Raw genomic sequence first — 22,409 nt, forward strand, 5'->3', positions numbered from 1 at the left:
TACATTTGGGATTCTGCTGTTAAGAGAAGGAGAAGAAGCAATGGGTACAGTAACTTTTAGGGCAGGAACATCTCAAAAGTCTGATGAGGGAATTTCACCAGTGAGATCTGTGGGTTGAGAAGGAAAAAGATTGGGGGAGGGGAAACATACCACCTAAACTGAACCTCTCTACATTGTCTTAGTAACCCAAAATCATGGAGACCACCCTGGCCTGTTTGGAAATAGCATTGGTCTAAGAGATTGTCTGAGAATTGCAAAAGAACAAATGGGAAGGAAAGGTGGGCCATAAGAGTTAAAAGATGCTGAAAATCTGCTCATGATTCAAGAAATGAGGGAGGCAGGAAATGAGAGAACAGTATTCCCCAAAATGTAAGTGACTCTGAAGTAGGAGGAGGGTCAGGTTTCAACAGTCTCATGGAAAGTTCACTTTCTCAATGAACCATATGTGTAATGTTGTGCAAATTTGGTCATGCCAGACACAGCTGTCTGTGGTCCAGTTTTGACTTTGGAGATAACACTCAAAAACAACAACAAACTCAGTTATTCATTTCTTCTAATGTGTAGACTATAGGACGCTCCATCAGTCACCACCCACATCCTCATGCAGGTGGTTAATATAAAAGGCATATGACTTTGATTAGCAGCTTAGAAACTTGAAAAAGTTAGTAGATAGTCAAACAGCTAGACATGAAGATTCAGAGTTCCCTCTTCATAAATTCTACACTCTAGGACTTTTCCTCACTATTCTCCCCTAGAAGCCCAGATTGGAAGTTCTTTCTGCCTATTCCCCTTTGTGTACCAGCCTGAGGCCCACCATTGTTGATAGTGAGCAACATGGAAAGATGGCCTTCCAGGATGCCAAGAACAAACTGGCTAATCTGGAGGATGCCCCACAGAAAGCCAAGCAGGACATGGCCCTGCTGCTGAAGAAGTACCAGGAGCTGAATGTCAAGCTGGCCCTGGATGTGTATATTGCCACCTATAGGAAGCTGCTGGAGGCCAGGAGTGTAGGTAAGTAACTCACACAAGCTCCTCAAACATCTGGATGCAGGTCCAGGATATCTGGCCATAGCACAAGTTGAAGGCACTCTAGATATGACCACAATCATTACTCTCAGAGAATCATTTAAAAGACAGTTTCCCCATGGGTTATCCTCATATTGAGGCTTTCCACTCTGGTCCAGTGGTGGTGGTCTGAGGTCTCCTGGTCCCCGTGTTTTCTCCCTTCCTAGGCTGAATGGGGAAGGTGTTGGACAAGTTATCATCTGTATTTTGCTTGCCTCTCCCTTTTGCCCTTGCACTCTTCTTACTGGACTCAGGCTAGCAGAATGAGCTCATTGTGTCTTGTATGTCCTTGTCCCCTTTTCCTTCACAACTGTGGTGCAGTGAACCATCTCTGGTGGCTATAGCAGTGCCAGCAGTGTGGGCAATAGCTTAGGCCTGGATGGAGGCCTAATGGCCTCCTGTGGCTTGTCTATATACTAAATAATAAAATGTAAGAAAAAATTCCATGAGAAAAACAGTAACCAATCCTGTTCTAATAATATTTTGCTAATTTGCATCCATTGCAAAGATGGTGCTCCTCTGGGTCATGAATCAGGTTGAAGTCTAGCCTTAGTCCACAGTTGTCCACAGGTGAACAATGCTCTGGCTGCTGAATGGGTTGCTAGGCAGAAGTTTTGGAGCTGGGGGAGACTTCTAAATAAAGTCACCTCCCTACACGTCTTCCATATACAGCTCTAGAGTTTGAGGTCAAGTGGCATGGGGAAGAAGAGCTTAGGAACTGCCATTTGCACAAAATCCCAAAGACTGACAGAAAAGCTTCCCAGCAAGCCAGGCTCAGACTCTGGTTCTCCCTTCCCATGTGAGAAGCTCCCTGACAGCAATTACTATGCACCTTCTTCATACCCTTGAGTAAAGTTCTGATGAGTCCCTAGTTCTATAGAAGCCAAATATATGCTAGCAGGCATTATTATTCCAGTCACCTATGAGTGTACCATGAAGACAAGATAGGCAACATATAGTTAAATTTTAATTTCACATAAACAACATAAAAAATTTAGCATGGGGCGCCTGGGTGGCTGAGGTGGTTGAGCATCTGACTCTTGATTTCACCTCAGATCATGATATTGTGGTTTGTGAGATTGAACCCTGAATCGGGCTCTGCACTGACAACATGGAGCCTGCTTGGGATTCTCTTTCTCCTCTGTCTCTGCCCCTCCCCTGCTCATGTGCTGACTTGTTCTCTATCTCAAAATAAATAAAATAAACTTTAAAAAATATTATAATTATATCTCAACTATTACATGGAACATACTTATGCTAAAAAATTATTTGTCATTTATTTAAAATTCAAAGTGAGCTTTCAAATTTCAATCGAAAAATACATCATGTATTTTCACTTGATAAATCTGACAGCTTTACCTGTGAAGTAGATCTGCCCTCATATTGAACTACAGACCAGGGCGCTCACTGGTGGTTGGTTTGTTGTTCTGAATTTCTACTGTAAGGGGCAGACAGTAGGCAAAATCCAAATTTTAGGCCCTTCCCTCCACACCACCCTCTTCCTGCTACCTCAGGCTTGGGCTTCAGGCTGTAGCTACCCACCTGCCCCCATAATCAGATCAAGTAACTTCAGAGCACCCTGGGCTTTCTCACAGTTTTTGCAATTTTCATTGGTAGTTCTTCATATCCACGTCTTCCATGTGTTTCTATAATTTCTTGGCATTGATTCTGAGGGAGAGAGACAAACCAGGACCAGCTGGTTGGCCAACTTAGCAGGAACTTGAATCATGAATTGTTTTTTTAAAGGACATTGTGTTTATTTATTATATGTGATTTATTTAAAAATGTTAACATGGAGGGGCACCTGAGTGGCTCAGTGGGATAAGCATCTGACTCTTGATTTTGGCTCAGGTCATGATTTCATGGTTCATGAGATCAAACCCGCATCAAGATCTGTGCTGATTGGGGTTCTCTTTCCCCCTTTGTCTGCCTCTCCCCTGCTCTTTTTTTTCCTCAAAATAAATTAAACACATTAAAAAAGATGTTAACATGGAAAAAAGGATGAAAGCAAATAAGTCAAAATAATGAGAGGGATTGATTCTAAAAAGTGGGAATTTGGGCTATTTTACTTTTTGTACTTTTCTGTTACATAAAAATAAACATCTTCATTCTCCCACACAAAAAAATACCATTTTTATTAAACGCTGAATTCAATTTATTTTCTTTTCTGGTCTTCGGTCTTTTTGTGTGATCACACCACTGTAATTACTAACGCTTCCTATTCCATGATGGTTTCTGATCCAACAATTCCTACTCTTTGTTTGTTGTTTGCTTTTAATGTTTTCTGGTTATTCTTGTGCATTTTGTTTTATTGTAACTGTTACTGTCAGGTATCCCTAGGTATTTTCGAATTTTCGTGATGAATGAGAACCCTTTCCTTTCTGTTATATTTTCTAATTACTGAAAGGCAGTACATGAAAATTATTGATATCTGTACCCACTCACGTCACTAAATTTTATCCTGGTTATAGTGATGAGGTTAGATGAGTAAAAGGTAGGACCAGAACCCAAGGACTGACCTGCCCCCTTTCAGAATCTGTCTCTTCCCCGATGTTAGGGAGGTACGTGTATTTTCACCCAGGGCTCCAGCTCCATCAGTTCCCCTTCTGGCCGTGGGGACAGGTGCAGGAGAGGAGGAACCGACCTGACCTTCCCCCACCACTTCAGTCCTTCCTTGCTTTGCTTGTCCTCTGGTGGGAGTTCCACTACCCTGGGGTGCTGCCTTACCTAGTTGGGCATCTGCCCCCATCTGCCCGTTGATGACATCAGCTGGTGACATACTCACATGTTGAGGGCAAACACCAAGCAGCGCTGCCCTTGAGCCTGAGAATCCCAGCCCACATGGGAAGGAAGAGGAATGATTGCTTTTGCCCAAGCTGGCAAGCTTACTGCTCTCTCCTCCCCCAGCTCTGGACTCCATCCAAGCTTTGTTTTGTCTTGCCTTTTCCTGAGAGCCCTTATGAGTCTCTAAAGCATTATGTCCTCTACTCAGACTTCTTGTTCATTCCTTAGTGATGAGGGAGTGATGAGTGGAATGTGACTGTCATTAGCCTGTGCTACACTTGCCTCAAAAAATGTCTTCCAAACCATATATATGTCCCATGTGACTCAGCAGCCCACAAAGTTACCCAGCAAGACAGTTTAAGATTACTGGCAGCGTAGCTGGGTTGTAGATACCACAAGTAATTTAAAGAAAGGTAGATATATTATTAAATTCATGTTGGATTCAACTGAATCATGTGTCTACCTTTGAAAAATGCCCCTCTTACCCAGTAGAGACAGAACACCTCCCCACACACATGCACATGTGCACACACACACACACAGCGCACACACGCACACACACACACACACACACACACACGCACACACACACCAGAAGGCAAGGACAATGTGCGAAAAGTACAAAGGTGTGTGAGCCATGGCAGATCCACTTTGGAGAGTCTAAGTGGCAGTCGCTTCCTTCAAGGGGAAATTTTTTAAGGTGTAGGAAAATCATGTTTTAAAACTAAATCCTTAAATACCATGATGCCTGAAGAACCTTATCAGGGTACAGAGTATAGATGCTTATCTTATAGAGACATCACATGCTTTGGAAACAAAACAAAACAAACAAAATTCCGTTTATTGCAGAATCACACCCTCTAAATCATTCCAGAAGAATCTACAGAAACCTCACCACTTCTCTGGAGATAGGATTTCCTTGTTTACCATTAAATCAGAGGCCCTTTGATTCTGAGTTGAATTTTTCTCACTGAGGTTTAAGTATTCGCTGGTGGCTCCAACAACAACCAAGAAACTGACTGGTCTCCTACCATAAGTCCTTCCTGGTGCCCCACACCTCCTATTTCCCAATTCCCTGGTCATATTTATTAGACTCTGGGCTCTCTCCAAGTTGGTCAACTCTTGCTTAATAAACCAATCCTGGTGGGGAGGGTGGGTAGGAAGAAGAGGGAATGAAAAGCACTTTGACACATTCCTTTAAAGGAGTTAGTGTCTCTCATTGGCCCGATGGGACCATATCCATAATACCCACCAGAGGAAATCACTTGGAGGCCGTTGAGACACCTGCCTGTGAGGTCACACCCCTTTTCAGCCCTTTCCCAGGAAGGGAGGCAACAGCAGTGTCCTGGCTGCTTGGATGTAACCTACGACTCACACAGTGCTGGCCTGTTCAATGGAACCTGCTTCATCCCATTGGATTCCAGAAATCTGCCTGGTTTTGCACCCGAGAAGCTCCCCTGCAAAGCTGTATATCAATCCATTGCTCTTTGAGTGCACACAAAGAGAACCAGCTAATTCAGAGTCCTCTGCTGAGTGGCTCCTCAAAGAGATGAATTCTTTTGTAATAATGAGGCATTAATGGGCCCTAAATTTTTACTCCCTGTCTCTGGGATTTTGAATGTTTACCCCTCTTAAAACAGAGCACAAAGAAGTACCCACTCTCCAGTTTACCTTGACTCAGTCACTCCTAGCTTAATGGCTCTCGGTTTCCAGACATCATCGTCACTGTCACTGTCCTCATCATCAGTGCGTGCTCAGGTGAGGCCCACGGGTCAGCTGGGTGTCAAGCAGCACAGTGTGACACACATAATGAGGCAGGGACTCCTAGACCACAGGTAGATGCCCCATGGGTCCAGCCCTCCAGGAGATGGTGGAAAACACAGTCCCACATCCAGAAGCTCCTACCCAGGGGAAGTCCCTGGTAAATGATGCATCAGGGATGCCTCAGACAGGATCACAGCTTCACAGACAAGGTGGGTGTGCATTCAGCAGATAAATGAAATTCCAACTGAAGTATCCATGGATGGATTCACTCTGTGATTTATCCATGAGAAATGTAAAACCAAGCCAGCTCCCCCAGCCTCTCCCTTCATGCTCAGGCTGCGTCCTCATGTGTGTGCCAAAATGTGGCCTTTGGAGCCAACAGGGAGGGTAAAGCACAGGTAAAGCCCTCAAGGTCCATCCAGCAATCAATCAGATTGTATATTTTTTAAATATAATTTGTTGTCAAACTGGGTAACATACACTGTGTAAAGTGTGCTCTTGGTTTGGGGGATAGATTCCCGTGGTTCATCGCTTACATACAATACCCAGTGCTCATCCCAGTGCCCCCCTCAGTGCCCAGCACCCATTTTCCCCTCTCCCCCACCCTGCAATCAACTCTTAGTTTGTTCTCAGTATTTAAGAGTCTCTTATGGTTTGCCTCCCTGCCTCTCTGTCTGTAACTATTTTTTCCCCTTTCCTTCCCCCATGGGCTGCATATTTTAAATTCTGTTACATGGCACTAAGATGACTCTCACTGTGCTATATACATCCATCTTACCTTCTGCACAGCCCAAATTAAAATATTGTCTCCTGGTTTTGCAAATTATTCCAAGATGCTAAAACCTTATAAAAATATAAACAGAATGATCTTCCTTACAGCCTAGCAGGCCCCTGGGGGCAACAAGCATGCAGAATAAAGACTGTATATCTAGCACACGGGGCTAGCACACAATGTGGCACAAGGTTTGGGAGGGGGCGGGGGGAGAAGGGTGGGCAGGAGACAACAGTCCCAGTTCCAACTTTACTTTCAACTTCTTGTGGTACTCTGGGCCTCAATCTTCTCATCCAGAAACAAGGAACTTCTTTAAGGTCCACTTCATGAACTTTTCGGGAGCTGAAGGTATAGAGCAAGGGCCTGGGGTCTCACTCAACCCCAGATCACACCAGGCCTCTGAGGAGGAGGTGTCCCTGCCAGGTGTCTCAGAGCTCCTTGTGCATGTGCTGTGCCTACTTGTACTCATATGGTGACCCTCTGTTGCAATGGCTCATGCCCCTGAAGCAGTACTGATAATGGTGCCCCCTTCATGGCTCTTTCCCAGTACCTTGCACATTGTGGGTCCTGATGAAGATTTGTTGAAAGAATAAAAGAACAAGTAAACAGATATATGTTGTATGAAGGCTCAGGTCAGCAGTGCCTCCCAGGTGTCACTCTGGGTGAGAGGATGATACTAGAAGGCAAGAAGGAGGGAAGAGTTTCTGTGATGTCCAAGTTTATGAGATACAAAGGTAGTGCCAAGTCCAGTATGGCTTCTGGATGTTACTACCCAGTAGATTACACACACCCAAGTCCTCAAAGGCATTCCCAGAGCCCTGGAAGGAGCCAGAGGATGGTGTCAACAGCCTCCCACCATGCACCAGTATCACCCAGCCCACCCAGCCTATGTCCGCAGGCCACGGCTACAAGGCTACAAGCCATGTCCACCTGGCCAGAGTTTCTAGGTACGTGTTCTCTGTTCACAGAGGCCCAGGAAGAGCCACAGGGGTATTCCATCTGTCCCCAATGTTCCTCTTGCAGCAGTGTTCCTGTTTGTGGGCTCCTCTTCAGCACCAGCCAGAGAAACTTGGTGAAGTACCCTGATTCTGGGGACAAATGAAGCCATTAAAGTCGTCCGAGGTGGCTGGCCAAGACACACCTGCAGACTTTCTTTTCTAAATCCCTTCACCTGCTTTCTGCAGAGGGCCCACAGTGGGCATGGGGGTGGGGGGGCTTGAGACGCTGGCATCACACCACCCTCTCCCTCCAGGAGGGGCAGCGCCTACGCTTCCCAGGCAACAGGGGCTTTTCTCACTGGTTATGATGTGAGGGAAGCTCCGGGAAAATGTGAACATCTGAAGGAATCAGAATTCCAGCCTGGCTACCAAACTGGCTGCATGGCCTTCGACAGTTCTTGTCCTGGTTTCCTTCCTCATCTCTAAGGTTTCCTCAGGCCCCAAATGCCTGACTCTGCTCTTTCACTTCTCTACCCAGACACACCCAATTGCTGCCATGTTGCATCTAGACCATTGTTTTGTGAACACTCTTAAGACATGTGTGTCCTTGTGTCCATGCTTTGCACATCTGTTGGGTGTGCCTGAAGAACTTGATTGTGGAGGGAAGGGGCCGTTGCATCTTCTCTAAGCCACATTTGAATGAAAAGAGCACCCCATTTTCTTGTTAAAATTGACTGAAAGGGACTTGAGGGCTAACAAGACTCCGCATCTGCCCCTCAAACCAGGGACCCCAACTGAGGTCTTGTCCCAAGTAGGTGTCCCAAGTGGCAACTCTTGATGGTTTCTTAAGATTGACCATCACATGTAGTGCCCTTTGGAGAGCAATTGTTACCACTGAATGCAGGAGCAAAGGGGGTCATGTGGTGGAGGGTCTTACCCGCTTAGAGGCAGGCCAGGTGGTGCTTCTTAGAAGTACCAAACATGAAGGAACTCAGCTGCCCTGGCATGCACGAATAACCAAGGTGAGAAAGCGTTTCTGGTTGCTATGCTTCAGACACTGCCACAACAGACTTATTTTCTCTCCACTGAGCCCCTAAGGGTTGTAATTGGCAGAGCTACATGTGACTGCCCCTCCAACCTCAGCTCCTTTTTCTGCTTAAAGGTATGCTCCATGAGGAAGAGGCTGTGTCTGCTCTGTTCACTGGTGTGCCTCCCATGCCTAGAACAGGGAGCATCTGGCATGTAGTAGGTACTAATAAAAAGTTATTAATTAAAGGCAGAACTCCCTGTGATAATGGGAGAGATCCATCCCAGTGTAATGAGGAATGGGGGCTGGCTGACTTGGGGCCTGGATCCTCTGATATTGTACGCAGGGACTTGGCTCTGTGCATCAAGACAGTCTGTACTAAGGAATGATATAATCCTCTCTGGTCCCACGCAGCCTGCCCTTCTCTGGTCTTAGTCTTGTTGGAAGCTAAAGCTCCTTGGGACGCCCCTCTCCCCACTCCCTTGGCCTTGGGAGGCATGCCTCCATGCCTTCCTCTTCTCCTATTCACAACTCCACAACCCTGATTGCCACCCAAGCCCAGTCTCCTTGAAATCCACCACAACCAAGGACCTCCATGTCCCCTGGGGATGAGAGAGACCACCTTTAGCAGGATGGGAAGGGAACAGGGAAATCAAAGAGTTTGGCCTCCCAGCTTGGGGCACCAGAGTACACACCACTGTTCTTGATCCAGCAGTCTCCAAAACCTCAAGAAAATTCCTCTGGACAGACCCAGTAACATTGAGTTGGAGAGACTCTGGAGAATGACAGAACAGAGAGGAATGTGTAGCTCTTCTCTAAACTAGAGAACCGAGGGGGGCCTGGGTGGCTCAGTGGGTTAAGCATCCAACTCTTGATTGTGGCTCAGGTCATAATCTCATGGTCATGAAATCAGGCTGTGTTGGGCTTTGTGCTGACAGAATGGAGCCTGCTTGGGATTCTCTCTCCTTCTCTCTCTGCCTCTCTCTTTCTCAAAATAAACTTTAAAAAATAAAGATAAAAAAATAAACTAGGCAACTTAGATTGGGTGAACTTCTGCCACATTCCATTTAGGGCTCTAGGAGGCAAGTTGGGGAGAAAAAAAAATACCTTTAGCCCCTAGAGGTAAACCAGCCCCCAGATCACCAGAAAACCAAAGCGGTGAAAAAATACATTTACCTCCAAGCTAAGCACAAATAGTCTCAGAAAACAAGCATAAAGGGTCAGTACCTGGGTGCAGTTTATCTGGGAAGCCTTCTTGGGGCTGAGTTTTAGGTAGAATTATAATGGAGGTTAAAATCGAAACAGAAAACTTCCCCTGGCAGAAAGGAAAGAAGAAGTTAATAGCCTCAAGTCCTGAGGTTTTAAAGGGGACAGTGACATAGACTATTAGGGAGGCTAGGGTATCCTAGGCATTCATGTTGATGTCATTCACTGGGGGGAAATGTCACCCTGAAGGTCAAAGGTCATAGAAGAGGAAATAATCAGGAAGAGAAGGGAAAGACTTGTCCATTTCCTTCTTTTTTTAAATGTTTATTTATTTTTTTGTTTGTTTATTTATCTATTTTAGAGATAGAGAGGCACAGTACAAGCGGGGGAGGGACAGAGAGAAAGGGAGACAGAATCTGAAGCAGACTCCAGGCTCTGAGCTGTCAGCACAGAGCCGGATGTGGGGCTCTAACCCATGAACAGTGAGATCATGACTTGAGCTGAAGTCAGACATTTAACAAACTGAGCCACCCAGGTGCCCCAAGACTTATCCATTTCCTTCTATATCACCGAGGTCAGTGGGTGAGACAGTCCAGCTCTGGAAACAACAGTCCAAGTGGAAAAATGAGAGAGAAGAGAGAGAGAAGTGGGCAGCCCCAGACAAGAGGCAAATGGAAACAGAATGTGAGGGCAATGCCTGGGAATAGGGCTCTCCAGAGAAGACATGGGGAAGAAATGAATGATCCAGGAAGAAAGGCAGACTGGATACAACTCCTGTACAGGAAGCATGATGGGAAAAAACTGGTGGGACCCATTCCTATGGGCATAGGCTAGGCACTCCTTAAGCCCTGACCCTCCACCAGTCTTTGTTCCATGGAAAGCTCTGAAGGGTTTACTCAGCACAGGTCAGGAAACAAATGCCTCTTCTCTAGAAGAAAGATTATCCTGCAATGAATACAGAAAACAAAGACAATTATTCTTTCCGCCCCAGATGCATGCACCACCCGGCTGGGACCTAGGTGCGTTGGCAACCAGGTGAGAGAGCTCCTATGCTCCTCTTGCCCTGTATCAACAAAAGCTATGATTCATAGGTTCCCTGTGGAAACTGAGACTCTCAAACAATCTCTCAATGGAGGAGATGCCCCCCCCTTCCTCACCTCAGCCCCAAGGAGGAAATAGCTCAGAGAACAGAAAGCCACCACTCCAAGCTCCAAGCTGCCATTCCAGGCAGGTGAGAGTCTGCCAAGCCATCGTCACCTGTGCATCTCTGAAAGGACACGTGTGTGGGAAGATCATGGAATCTGACTCTGCTTCTCCATAGCTAGGCACAACTGGTCTGCTCAATTTACCATTCTGGGGCTCAGTTTCAACCAAACTGAATGCATTTTGGTCCCTCTCTGGCTCTGCTGTCTTTCAGAACCACTGCAAGTAGCAAGAAGCCAGCAAGATAAAAGAAAATCAAACAGTTTCTCTGTCTGGCTTCCCCGATGGTAGAGGCAGGAAGAGGAGGTTCAGGAAAGGGACAAACAAGGAGCTTATAGACTTCAGTTTAGAGGGGAAGGCTCAACAAGACTAGCAGGGGAAACCAACAGATGCCTCGGGCCCCCTCCACTCTGCAACCAACAGAGGTCTTCTGATGAAGATTAAGTACCAGGAAGCAGAGGCCAGACAGCTTCTGGAATAAGGCAGCCTCAGACGGAGGCAGGGGGCGGGGGAGGGGGGCGCGGGATGAGGTAGCGCTTTATAAACACTTTTATGAAAAAGCACCTAAAAAGCACATTTTTATAAATCAATGTGCTTCAGCTCTGTCTTCCCAACAGGACCATGAGCCTGTTACTAAAGAAAAAGAACATGTATCATGTTACTTTCGAATCCCCACCAGAATTGCCTCAGGATGGGCATACCACTCACTCTTCACCCATCTGGGCTTGACTGTACCAGAGAGAGAGAAGGTTCACCAAGCATTCACTCAGTATTTGCACACCCTCGGGCTCGTGGAAGCTGTTTTCTCACATGAATCCTCACTACAAACCCCACTTTACAGACACCCGCACTGAGGCTTGGAGAAGGTTCGTGACTGGCCCAGGGTCTCATCTCTAGTATGTGGCAGGGCTAGGGTTCAAACCCATCTCTGCACACTCAACAATCTTCCACGGCAGACAGAGGGGTCTGGTCCGGAGAGCCCCATAGTGGAACAGACAGGAAGTATGTGTGCCAACCACATATGCTCCTGCTCCAGAAAGTCAGGTGTGACCTGCCCTGTAGAGAGAGACGCTTCTGAGGAAAAGAAAGGGGCAATCAAAACCGGATGCTTTCCTAAGAAAGATGAGCATGCAGCAAAATTTTCAGGACCTGAAAGAGCAGCTGGGGGAGGGGCACAGGGGGTAGCAGGAAGCATAGCCAAGGAAGAAGGCCTGGGAAATGGGGGAAGGGGAATTGCAGTCACTTGTTTTGACACAGTGTTTGCACAGGAGGGAGTGGGTCCCAGGCCTAAGAAAGCGGTTTAGAAATTAGGTGGTGTTTTTAAAGCCCATTAGGAGATGCATGATTAGGACATGACTGAAAGCAATTAGTGTGCCTCTCATTCGTCTGCTGATCAAGTTGCGACTGGAAAGCAGTTTCCATGTGGGGGAGGGATGCCAGGGAACCAACCAATGGCCTTGACGCCGTTTTCCAAGGGGCGCTGAGGGTGAGCTCAGGGCTGGCGGATGCCTGGGGGATGCCATCAGAGGCCTCCATCAGCAGCGCCCGCCCCTCCCCGGGACCCATAAAAGCCCAGGCGGCCTGGGGTTCCCCAGATGCCCCATCTCCATCCCCCTTCACGCGCACCTGTTTCTGGAGCTCTCCCCGCCAGCCTCGCTCAGCCACCATGTCCAGGCAGTCCAGCATCACCTTCCAGACCGGCAGCCGTAGGGGCTTCAGCACGGCCTCAGCCACCACTCCTGCCACCGGCCGCTCCCGCTTCAGCTCGGTCTCTGTGGCCCGCTCCACGGGAGGCAGTGCGGGGCTTGGAAGGATGAGCAGCGCTGGGGCCGGCTTCGGGAGCCGCAGCCTCTACAACCTGGGGGGCACCAGGCGGGTCTCCATCGGGGGTTGCAGCGGCAGCTTCCGGAGTGGCTTTGGCGGCAGGGCCAGCAGTGGGTTTGGGGTCAGCAGTGGGTTTGGCTATGGGAGCGGAGTTGGAGGAGGCTACGGGGCCTCCAGCTTCCCGGTCTGCCCGGCTGGAGGCATCCAAGAGGTCACAGTCAACCAGAGTCTCCTGACTCCCCTCAACCTACAAATCGACCCCTCCATCCAGAGGGTGCGGAAAGAGGAACGCGAGCAGATCAAGACCCTCAACAACAAGTTCGCTTCCTTCATCGACAAGGTGAGCAAGGGGCCTGCGTCTATGCCATTGGGTTGGGGTAGACGGAACTCTCGAGCAGGCCCCTACCAGGATGCCTGGTGGAAGAACCATCCACTGGACAAGTCCCTTGCAAGTGGGGCCGGATTGCCCCACAGGTCCTTGTGGAAATTTCCTTCATCCTCCCTGGGAGCCAAGGGGCTGGTTCAGCCAACACTGAGGGAAGAGATAACTTGTTCTCCACAGGAGGAGTTTCCACTGAGTAAACTAACCTAAGCCAGAGCAAGTGTTGTACAGACCCTGAACCCAAGAGTAGAGTCTCCAAAGAGACCTCTCAGCTGAGCACACCAGTTCTATGGAAGCCCCAGAGAACTGTGGAGGTAGCTTCAAGGGCTTTCTCATTTTGATTTGGAGATGCCAGTTATATAGCTGACAGATGGGTATCAGGTGCAAATTTTATTTTTCTTCTCTCCCTTATTAACTGCAGTGTCTGGCTCTGCCTCTCCAGCTTCTCAAGATTTCATGCTCCCTCCCTCCAGGTGCGGTTTCTGGAGCAGCAGAACAAGGTCTTGGAGACCAAGTGGGAGCTCCTTCAAGAGCAGGGCTCCAAGACAGTGAGGCAGAACCTGGAGCCCTTCTTTGACGCCTACATCAATGACCTCCGCCGGCAGCTGGACAGCGTCACCACTGAGAGGGGCAGACTGGACGCTGAGCTGAGGAATATGCAGGATATCGTGGAAGATTTCAAAGTCAGGTAAGTCCTGACACACAGTCCTGGTCACACACAGTCATCCTAGGACTCCTTTTTATAAGGACCAGCAGGTACAAAGAAGCAAATGGCAGTGCCAGCAGGGATATTTGGAAGAGCAGTCAATATCCTGTGAGATGAAGACAGCACGCTGTGGGACAACAAAGAGACGCTCATCTTTTGCATCAGTATTAACAAGAAGCCTATTTTAATCTGTCCACATGACCACAAAGGGATATCTGCATCATCTAACACAACATTGCTACTCTGGAAAGCATAATACTATTTCACAGCCAGGATATTCTTTAGCTCTGCTGGACATGGTATCTACTATTGACACTGTGCATTTCCAGGGCAAATGCTTGAGTGTAAATGAGGCAATCTTCCTGGGGGAGGCAAAATTTCACTGGCCATCATCCAGGCTGTAGTACTTGAGGTATCCAACAAAAAGGGATGGTCTTCCCTAACCCTTTAGCTGGCTTACCCTTGGTTTCTGAGGTAGAGCTACTCTTACTTACTAAAAGCATCTACTGCTCGCACAGCTGCTCTGAGGTTCAGTGAAAATACATCAGAATCTGCCAGAACAGTTTCCTGAACAGACAAATTTTACCCTATAAAATTAATTATTTTTTTTAAAGAGAGAGGGGGAGCAAGCTGGAGAGAGAGGCAGAGGGAGAGAGGAGAGGGAATCTTAAGCAGGCTCCATGCTCACTACAGAGCCCAATGTGGGGCTCAATCCCACAACCCTTGGATCGTGATCTGAGCCAAAATCAAGAGGCAGATGCTCAACCAACTGAGCCACCCTGGAGCCCCCTACCCCACAAAATTTTTTAATGGTTGGAATTATGCATCTCTAAGATGATAGAGTTGCATAAGCACATATTTCTATTCCTATAAGTTCCATGCTCACCTTTTAATCTTACGAAAGAAAGAAGAAGAAGAAGAAGAAACTTCTGCCAGAAGAAATGACTCCTCTTTTATAGAGGGAGAAATAGAGGTTAAGTGAATCACCTGAAATCAAACACAGGTCAGTGGAAGAGCTGGAAAGGCTTAGAGGTCTCTTAACTCTTGCTACACCAGAAGCAAGGGAAGATTGCAGTCTGGAAGAATTCAACCAAACACTTGCTCAACATCACACCCCCTCTCTGTGCCTACAGGTATGAGGATGAAATTAACAAGCGCACCGTTGCAGAGAATGAGTTTGTGGCCCTGAAGAAGGTACGTGGAAAAGTCTCTCAAAGGAAAAGATTTGAAACTGAATCTTGAAGTATGAGGTTACTTAACCCTTGGGACTCCCAAGAAATGTCACATAACCCTTGACAGTACCTGGAGAGCTCAAACCTGCCAAAAAGCTCCCTCTGAATTTATGGTCCCACTGACCCTATTTGGGTTTCTTTTATCTCAGGGAACTCAAGCCCCCGTTCTCTGCAATCACCCACCCCAACCCCAAACCCCAAACTCAGAGTTTGCTAAAATCCAACTTGGAAGAACCAGGGGAGAGTTTGTCCAACTACTTCTAGACTCACTGCTTGGGGCTGTGGTGTCAGAAAAGGATCTTGTGTTGTTGTTCTAGGACGTGGACTCAGCCTACATGAACAAGGTGGAACTGGAGGCCAAGGTCAACTCTCTGACAGATGAGATCAACTTCTTACGGATGTTCTTTGAGGCAGTAAGAGCCTATAAATGTTTTTATCCCTCCTAGGTCTTGAGCCCAGAAGGAAAAAGATACTGCAAAGAATGTAATCTATATAGGGACTCCACCCAGCATCTTGCCCTAGATGTTCCAAGATAGGGCTTGGGTGATCATAGGGACCTGGGAGAACTGCTTGAAATCTTACCATATTAAACCCTACTCCAGCTCTGAGGCTTCAAACCTCCACCCCACAGCATAGCAAAGAGAGAGTGCCGATTCTCAAATCCCAGGTCCCTGGGTATCATTCCCAAGGAATGAAGACCCGTCTTTTTCTCTCCCCTCCCAGAAAAGTTCAAAAAGGAAAACTGCCCCTCAGCCCATTGATTAGGGTGCTTCTTGCCCTCTGAAGAAGCCTCATTCTGGGCACTGACACTGTGAAGGCAGAGACCTGAGTCTTTAAAGGGGAGAGAGAAGTAGGGAGTGATGAAGTCACACTGTAGAGGGAGCAACAGGGTCCAAAAACTCACTTTATCCTAAAGAAACCTTTTATGCTGGCATATGAATCAACATGTCATAATCAGCTCAGTATAATTTGGACCAGAGAACACTGACCCATACTTCATGCCCAAAGAAAACACACAGGTAGGTCTTGAGAAGCTATGCTGGGGGATACACCCCCATCACACTGATCTGTGACCCAGAAACTTCTCAGGGATTGGCATGGGAGTCCCTAAATGGCTGTGAGTGCCCAGAGAAAGGTTGGAAGAATCTCTTCCAGGGATGCCAAAAAAGGGATTCCTGACCTAGTTGGGTAGTCATTCCTGTGATTACACGATCCCTCCTTTTCATGCCCTGGTGATGCTGAGTTTACTGGTTCTGCAGGAGCTGTCCCAGATGCAGACCCAGGTCAGTGACACATCTGTGGTCCTGTCCATGGACAACAACCGCAGCCTTGACCTGGACAGTATCATCGCTGAGGTCAAGGCCCAGTATGAGGACATCGCTAACCGCAGCAGGGCCGAGGCTGAGTCCTGGTACCAGACCAAGGTGAGTGTGGGCACCTCTATGATAGGTTCCAGGACTAGTGTTATCAGAAGCCCCCAATAGGCATCTAACTATTAGCCACAAGCCTCAGGAAATATGTGAGCATTTCTGTTTCTTTCAACATGCCAGAAGTGTCTGATGCTCTGCAAAGTCAACCTGAAATGCATATGGAAACCCAACCACACACATTAATATGTGGTCAGGCACTGTTGGGTGCTCAGGACGGCCATCATCCCCACATCACTTATGATGTGGTTGGGGCTGGGTGAGACTCCAAAACAACCAAGAAATAGTCATAAAGCTATTTCTGAATGGCTTATTTATTCAACACATATATGTCAAGCAGGGCTACAGCGTTGTAATTAAATAAACTGCAAATAGTTCATTTTTGGTCTGAGAGACCATGAAGTAAATGGGAAGGGGGTGGGAAGTCAAAGAAGGGAAAAGGCCATGTTAGTAAAAAGCCTCGAAGAAGAGGTGGGTCTTCAGTCTATTTGGAAGCATCCAAGGACAATAGATTATCAAGGACGGGGATGGTATTGAAGGCTAAACAAGCAGTCCTGTGGGGCCAGAAATGGGAACTTTGCCAAGAAGAGAGGTTGTATCAGGAAGAGGGGTATGGGATGACCACAGAGAGCTACTGTCCAAAGTCACAGATGGCTAGAAGAAGGCTTGGCTTTGGAGGGTGTGGTAGACTGGATAGTCCGATCCGTGAGATCAGCTCCCTGCCAAATCTAGACCCCTTTCAGGCTCAGCTGCTCACTTACATGTGCCTTCAATCCTTGGCTGCGCTCTGTGCCTTAGCCCCTATCACTGCAACGTGGTAGGAAGGGAGAGGGTGGCAGATGGCAGGGGTGCACAGTGCAGAGGCAGAGACAGTGAGTGGAGGTGGGATGTGCTTAAGTTGAAGTTTAGAGTAGTTGAAATTTGCAGTAAACAATTCTCTTTGTGGGTGGGGCCACAAAGTTCCCTTTAATTGTGTGTATCTAGAAACAGAGCAGCTGAACCACTTAGCACTTTCAAAGCCAGACAGATCTTCATTACAGCAGGGGCTCTTCTTCCTTGGGAAAGGTGTGGGCAAGAAACAGGGGACGTTTGTTTCTCCTAAATGAGTGCATCCTGGGTATGCGCTACCAGATGGAGAGCTCCCTACGATGAGGGGTTTTTTTACAAGGTCTTTAGAACTGTGCCCCCCAGCCCAGCTCCATCCAAAATGGATTCCCTGCAGCACACCCCTCCCCCAACACTGAAGTCTGGAGGGCTGCCAAAATTCATGGTCACATTGGTCTGGATTTATGCCCTGTGACTGAGGTCCCCAAGGACAGTGACCAAGTCACCTTCCCATTCTTAGAGCTCACCATGCTGTGTCCTGCTTTAGAGTCTTCACACAGGCTGTTTCCTCTGTCTGGAATGTTCTCTCCCCAGCCTGTGACTTAGGTCACTCATTCCCATCTTTCAGCACACAGCTTGAGCACCCCCATCTTTGGAAGGACTTGCCTGGCCCCATCTCCACAATTTCCATATCTGGGTCAGATTCCTTTGTTACACTCCCTGTTCATTTCCTAAGGAGGACCTATCCCAGTTTGGAAATAGCAATTCAAGAATATGCTAATTTAATTAATTCTATCTCTCCCAATAAACTGTAAGCAAGGGTCTGATTATGCTTTCCTCAATATTCCCAGAGCCTAGCACATGCCTGGCAAGTAGATGTGCCTAAGAAATAGCACCCAAAAGAATGAGCGAGGGAATGTGTGAATGGTCGATGAGTGGGTGGGCCTGCTGGTGGTACCGAGAGCCAGGCTGTGCCCACAGGGCGTGCCCAGCCCAGGCCTTTGGTGAAATGACTGACTCTGCTCTGATTCCATCAGTACGAGGAGCTTCAGGTCACTGCCGGCCGGCACGGGGATGATCTCCGAAACACCAAGCAAGAGATCTCGGAGATGAACCGGGTGATCCAGAGGCTGAGAGCTGAAATTGACAGTGTCAAGAAGCAGGTGGAGTTGGGGCAGAGCCAAGAGCTCCTTGCAAACTCACTTCTCTCGGGTCATTCTGCCAATCTTCTCAGACTCCTGTCCACATTTCCAGGGTCTGTCTGTAAAGCTCACGGCTTCCTCCTCTTCTTACAGTGTTCCAGCCTGCAAACGGCCATTGCTGATGCAGAACAGCGTGGAGAGCTGGCCCTCAAGGATGCACGAGCCAAGCTAGTAGAACTGGAGGAGGCCCTGCAGAAGGCTAAGCAGGACATGGCCCGGCTGCTGAGGGAGTACCAGGAGCTCATGAACGTGAAGCTGGCCCTGGACGTAGAGATCGCCACCTACCGCAAGCTGTTGGAGGGCGAGGAGTGCAGGTGAGGGGCTGATGCACCTGCTCTATTCCAGCTGCTGGAGCATTCCTAGGGGCTCGGGTTGCTGTGGCCCCCTCCTCCCCTGGCAAAGGGAGCAAAATGCAGGTGAAAGTGGGCTATAAGAAAGAAGGAAAAAAAACAGGCATAATTTCCTTCCAGGCCAGTAAGTCATTATCAAGCGCCCTTATTTGAAGTACAAGTGCTTTGAGCACCTGACCCCATAGAAATCTAGGATCTGATAAGGTCAAATTCTGTCAAATTCTATCAAAGGAGAAATTGGGTTATAATGGCAGGTCTGGATATGTGGTGTGAAAGGCTCTGGGCTGAGAATAAACTGTCCCAGGACCTGGGTATATAGGCTTACCACGAACTAGCTGCATAACCTTAGGAAAGTCAGTATCCCTTCTCTGGTCCTCAGTTTCTTCAGTGATGGAATAAAGAGACCAAATCATTGGAACCCTAAGGCTCAGGGGGAGCTTTGTGCTCTGCCAATTATCAGCTGTGTGACTGAGGGCAGATTATCTTTCCATGAAGTAAATGAGGATAACCATAGTTTCTGCCTCAAATATTACTCAGAGGGTTGAAATAAGGAAATGCACTTGAAGTTCTTGGAACAATGCACGGTACACAACAAGTGTTCAAATGATCCTAGTGATCCTCAGTTTCGTGGCCAAAGATATGGGCTTTGGACCCAAATGAGTATGGCTTCAAATCTAGCTTTGTGATCCTGGGCAACTTAACCAACCTCTCTGAGCTTCCATTTCCTCATCCATCAAACTGAGATAATAATCCCTGCTTAATGGGGTCACTGAGAGAATTAAACAGCATAATGTAGATAACAGATCCTTTTAATGTTCTAAGTATGTATTCATGAATGAATGACAGTTCTGTCCTTAGCATGTAAAGCAAAATTACTCTAGTTGCTACAATAATAGGCTGATTATTGTTATTGTTATGTTTATGACTCAGACTCCTCTCCACACCTATAATCACCTCAGCACTGCCCAGTACATGACAACAGCCCATTGTTGAGAGAGAAATCTCCTTGTTTCTTAACAAGCCCTGCCTTCCCAGCTGACACTAGTGTATGATTAGCTTTAATTTTCTCCAGGTGTCTATCTGGTTTGAACCAAAAAATGTGTCTCTGAGATTACAGGTTTTATTTCTATGAGCTTCAAACTCCACATTATTTCATTCATTATATTATTATTTTCAATACTATTAGCATTTAAATAATTTCAACCTCCATTACTTCTGCAAAAAAAATAATAAAGGGTTTTTTAATGCACTTAATTGCGAAAATGTCAAATGCCCACAAGCTGCTGGACGTAATAGTAACCTTCCTTCTCCTCCTTCCTCCCAATCAGGCTGAGTGGAGAAGGTGTTTCTCCAGTTAACATCTGTGAGTATGACATCCTCTTGTGTCATTTGGTGTGCATGTGGTTGGCGACAGGGGAGGTGGTGTCCAGGGGGAGGGTGGAGGGCATCATGTAGCATTGGAGGAGACCTCACAAACTGGGTTACGTTTGTTAAAATGAGAGCCATATTGGTAGTCTTTTTTATTTTTTAAGAGACAATGGGTGTGAGCACTCAAGGTGGAGAAAGGAGGAGAGAAAAGACAGAGGATTCAAGGCAGGCTCCCCACTGACATCAGAGAGCCCAGTGTGGGGCTGAACTCCTGAACCAAGAAAAAACAACCTGAGCTAAAACCAAGAGTCAGATGCTTAACTGACTGAGCCACTCAAGTGCCCCTGGAATTTTTTTTTAAAGAGAGAGTCTTTAATGTCCCTAGTCTAACCTCTTTGCAAGTGAAAGACACCACAGAGAGGGTGATAGGAGGTTTGCTGGAACCCTTCTGCATGGGTTTAGAAGACACACAGCTTCCACCCCCCACCTCCCGGGATTTCACATCTTTCTTGCTAGGGGGTGCAGGTCAGTGATAAGCATTCAGTGTGGACAGGATTTATGAAACCCTGGTCTACCCTCAGCCTTCGGAGGGAGCCTTCATACTGGGCCCAAGAGCTTTGCCATAAGGCAGCCCCTTTTTGGAACAGTGTCGGGAGAATCCCTACTGCTCAGTTATACTCTGAAGAGCAAAGCAACAGAAGGTCACCAAGATTTTCCAAGGCAGTGAGAGCATATAAGACAGGGCATTTGGGGACCCTTGTTCCTGCTCGGGTGTTAGCAAGCAGGAATGGCCGGCGCCGTGAAGAGCAGTCATTCACAGAGTTCAGTGCAGGCATTGTGAGGCCAACAGAGATGACTTTTACAACTTACAAGTGAATTTGGTTTTCATTGATGCAGGATTCACAAAGCAGTGATTATATTAACCAATGATTCTAGAAGGCAGAGCCCTCTGAACTACCCAGGGGTCCTCCCTCACTGATATCCTTGTCTAGTGGCTCCAGAGACCCTCAAAGCCAGTTTGGGGGATGACTGGTGTAACCTCTAAAGTTTCCTTTCTCTTGAGAGCACCTGAAATTCTCTTATTTGTTATCTAGGGCCACAACACAGTACCACAAACTGGGTGGCTTAAACAGAAGTGTAGTGTCTCATGGTTCTGGAGACTAACAATTCAACACTGAGGCATCAGCAAGGCCTTGCTCCCTCTGTCACTTGTAGAGGGCTCCTTCTTCACCTCTTCCTAGCTTCCGGAGGTGACCATCAACTACTCTTGGTATTCCTTGTCCTGCATCATTCTGATTGCTGTCTCTGTGATCACCTGGCCATTTCTCTATGTGTCTGTCCTCACGTGGATGCCTTTCCTCTTTTTATAAGGACACCAGTCATATTGGGGTAGGGCCCTCCCTAATGATTTTCTCTTAACTTGATTCCACCCACAAAGTCCCATTTCCAAATCAGGTTACATTCACAGGTGCTAAGGGTTAAGACTTCAACATATTTTTTGGAGGACACAATTCATTTCATAACAGAGTCCATTTTTATTTCAGTTTCCCTTCTGAAGAGCCCCAAGTAGGGTACTAAATATTGAAGGTGATGGGTGGTTATAAAAGTTAGGAAAAGACAGGTTGGGGGTAGAATGGGAGCAGAGTTGGCTGGCCAGTGGGTCATCTGTCCCTCGGCCTATCAAGATGGCTCCAACCCCACTCTAGGATTCAGAGTGTGGGATCTAGAGACACTAAGAGAGGCATGTACATGCCACTCAGAATGAAAGGAGACATCAGAGCCAGGCCCACAGAGAGAGATGGGGACAGAGGGACAGGGGAGTGTGATAGGATCAAAGGGGAAAGCAAATGAACCAGAATAGCTGCCTGGAGGAGAAAAGTCTCCATAAGGAGACTCTGGAAGAAAAAGTGAGGCACCATTCCAGACTGGGAGGCTGCCCAGCATTACAGCCCAGGGAAAACCAAGCTGAGCATGTAGGACAGAGATCTCACCAAGTGGGCCAGGAAATTGGAAGGAGGCAGACAACTACCTGATCAGATAATCCCATCCCCACCCCCACAGACTTAAGGGCACAGGCCCTGATGCCCCAGGTGTATTCTCTCCTGCCCTTGATTCTGACCATGTCTCCTCTCTTCTGGCAGCTGTGGTCACCTCCACTGTTTCCAGCGGCTACAGCGGTGGCAGCAGCACTGGAGGTGGAAGCCTGGGTCTCGGTGGGGGCAGCGGCTACTCCTTCACCACCAGCACCGGGCACAACCTGGGTGCAGGCCTGGGCAGCTCCAGCTTCAGTGCCAGTAGCAGCCGGGGCCTCGGGGGCAGTGGCTCCAGTGTCAA

The 22,409-nt window shown here is 47.6% G+C and overlaps 1 protein-coding gene and 1 pseudogene across 1 annotated transcript in view; both read left to right on the plus strand.

Moving 5' to 3' along the window:
* The first annotated feature begins 328 nt into the window (after positions 1-328).
* On the plus strand, positions 329-1,485 carry LOC115305205 (annotated as a pseudogene).
* A 10,940-nt stretch (positions 1,486-12,425) lies between these two features.
* Positions 12,426-22,409, plus strand: part of LOC115305206 (keratin, type II cytoskeletal 75) — a 10,535-nt gene continuing 551 nt past the window's right edge. The window contains exons 1-9 of the mRNA XM_029955492.1: positions 12,426-12,923; positions 13,439-13,653; positions 14,805-14,865; positions 15,221-15,316; positions 16,163-16,327; positions 18,193-18,318; positions 18,451-18,671; positions 20,036-20,070; positions 22,217-22,404. Of these exons, the coding sequence (XP_029811352.1) occupies positions 12,426-12,923; positions 13,439-13,653; positions 14,805-14,865; positions 15,221-15,316; positions 16,163-16,327; positions 18,193-18,318; positions 18,451-18,671; positions 20,036-20,070; positions 22,217-22,404 (1,605 nt within the window). The remainder of the gene's footprint in view (positions 12,924-13,438; positions 13,654-14,804; positions 14,866-15,220; positions 15,317-16,162; positions 16,328-18,192; positions 18,319-18,450; positions 18,672-20,035; positions 20,071-22,216; positions 22,405-22,409) is intronic.

The sequence above is a fragment of the Suricata suricatta genome, chromosome 10, assembly GCF_006229205.1.
Source record: "Suricata suricatta isolate VVHF042 chromosome 10, meerkat_22Aug2017_6uvM2_HiC, whole genome shotgun sequence".
Classification (NCBI taxonomy): domain Eukaryota; kingdom Metazoa; phylum Chordata; class Mammalia; order Carnivora; family Herpestidae; genus Suricata; species Suricata suricatta.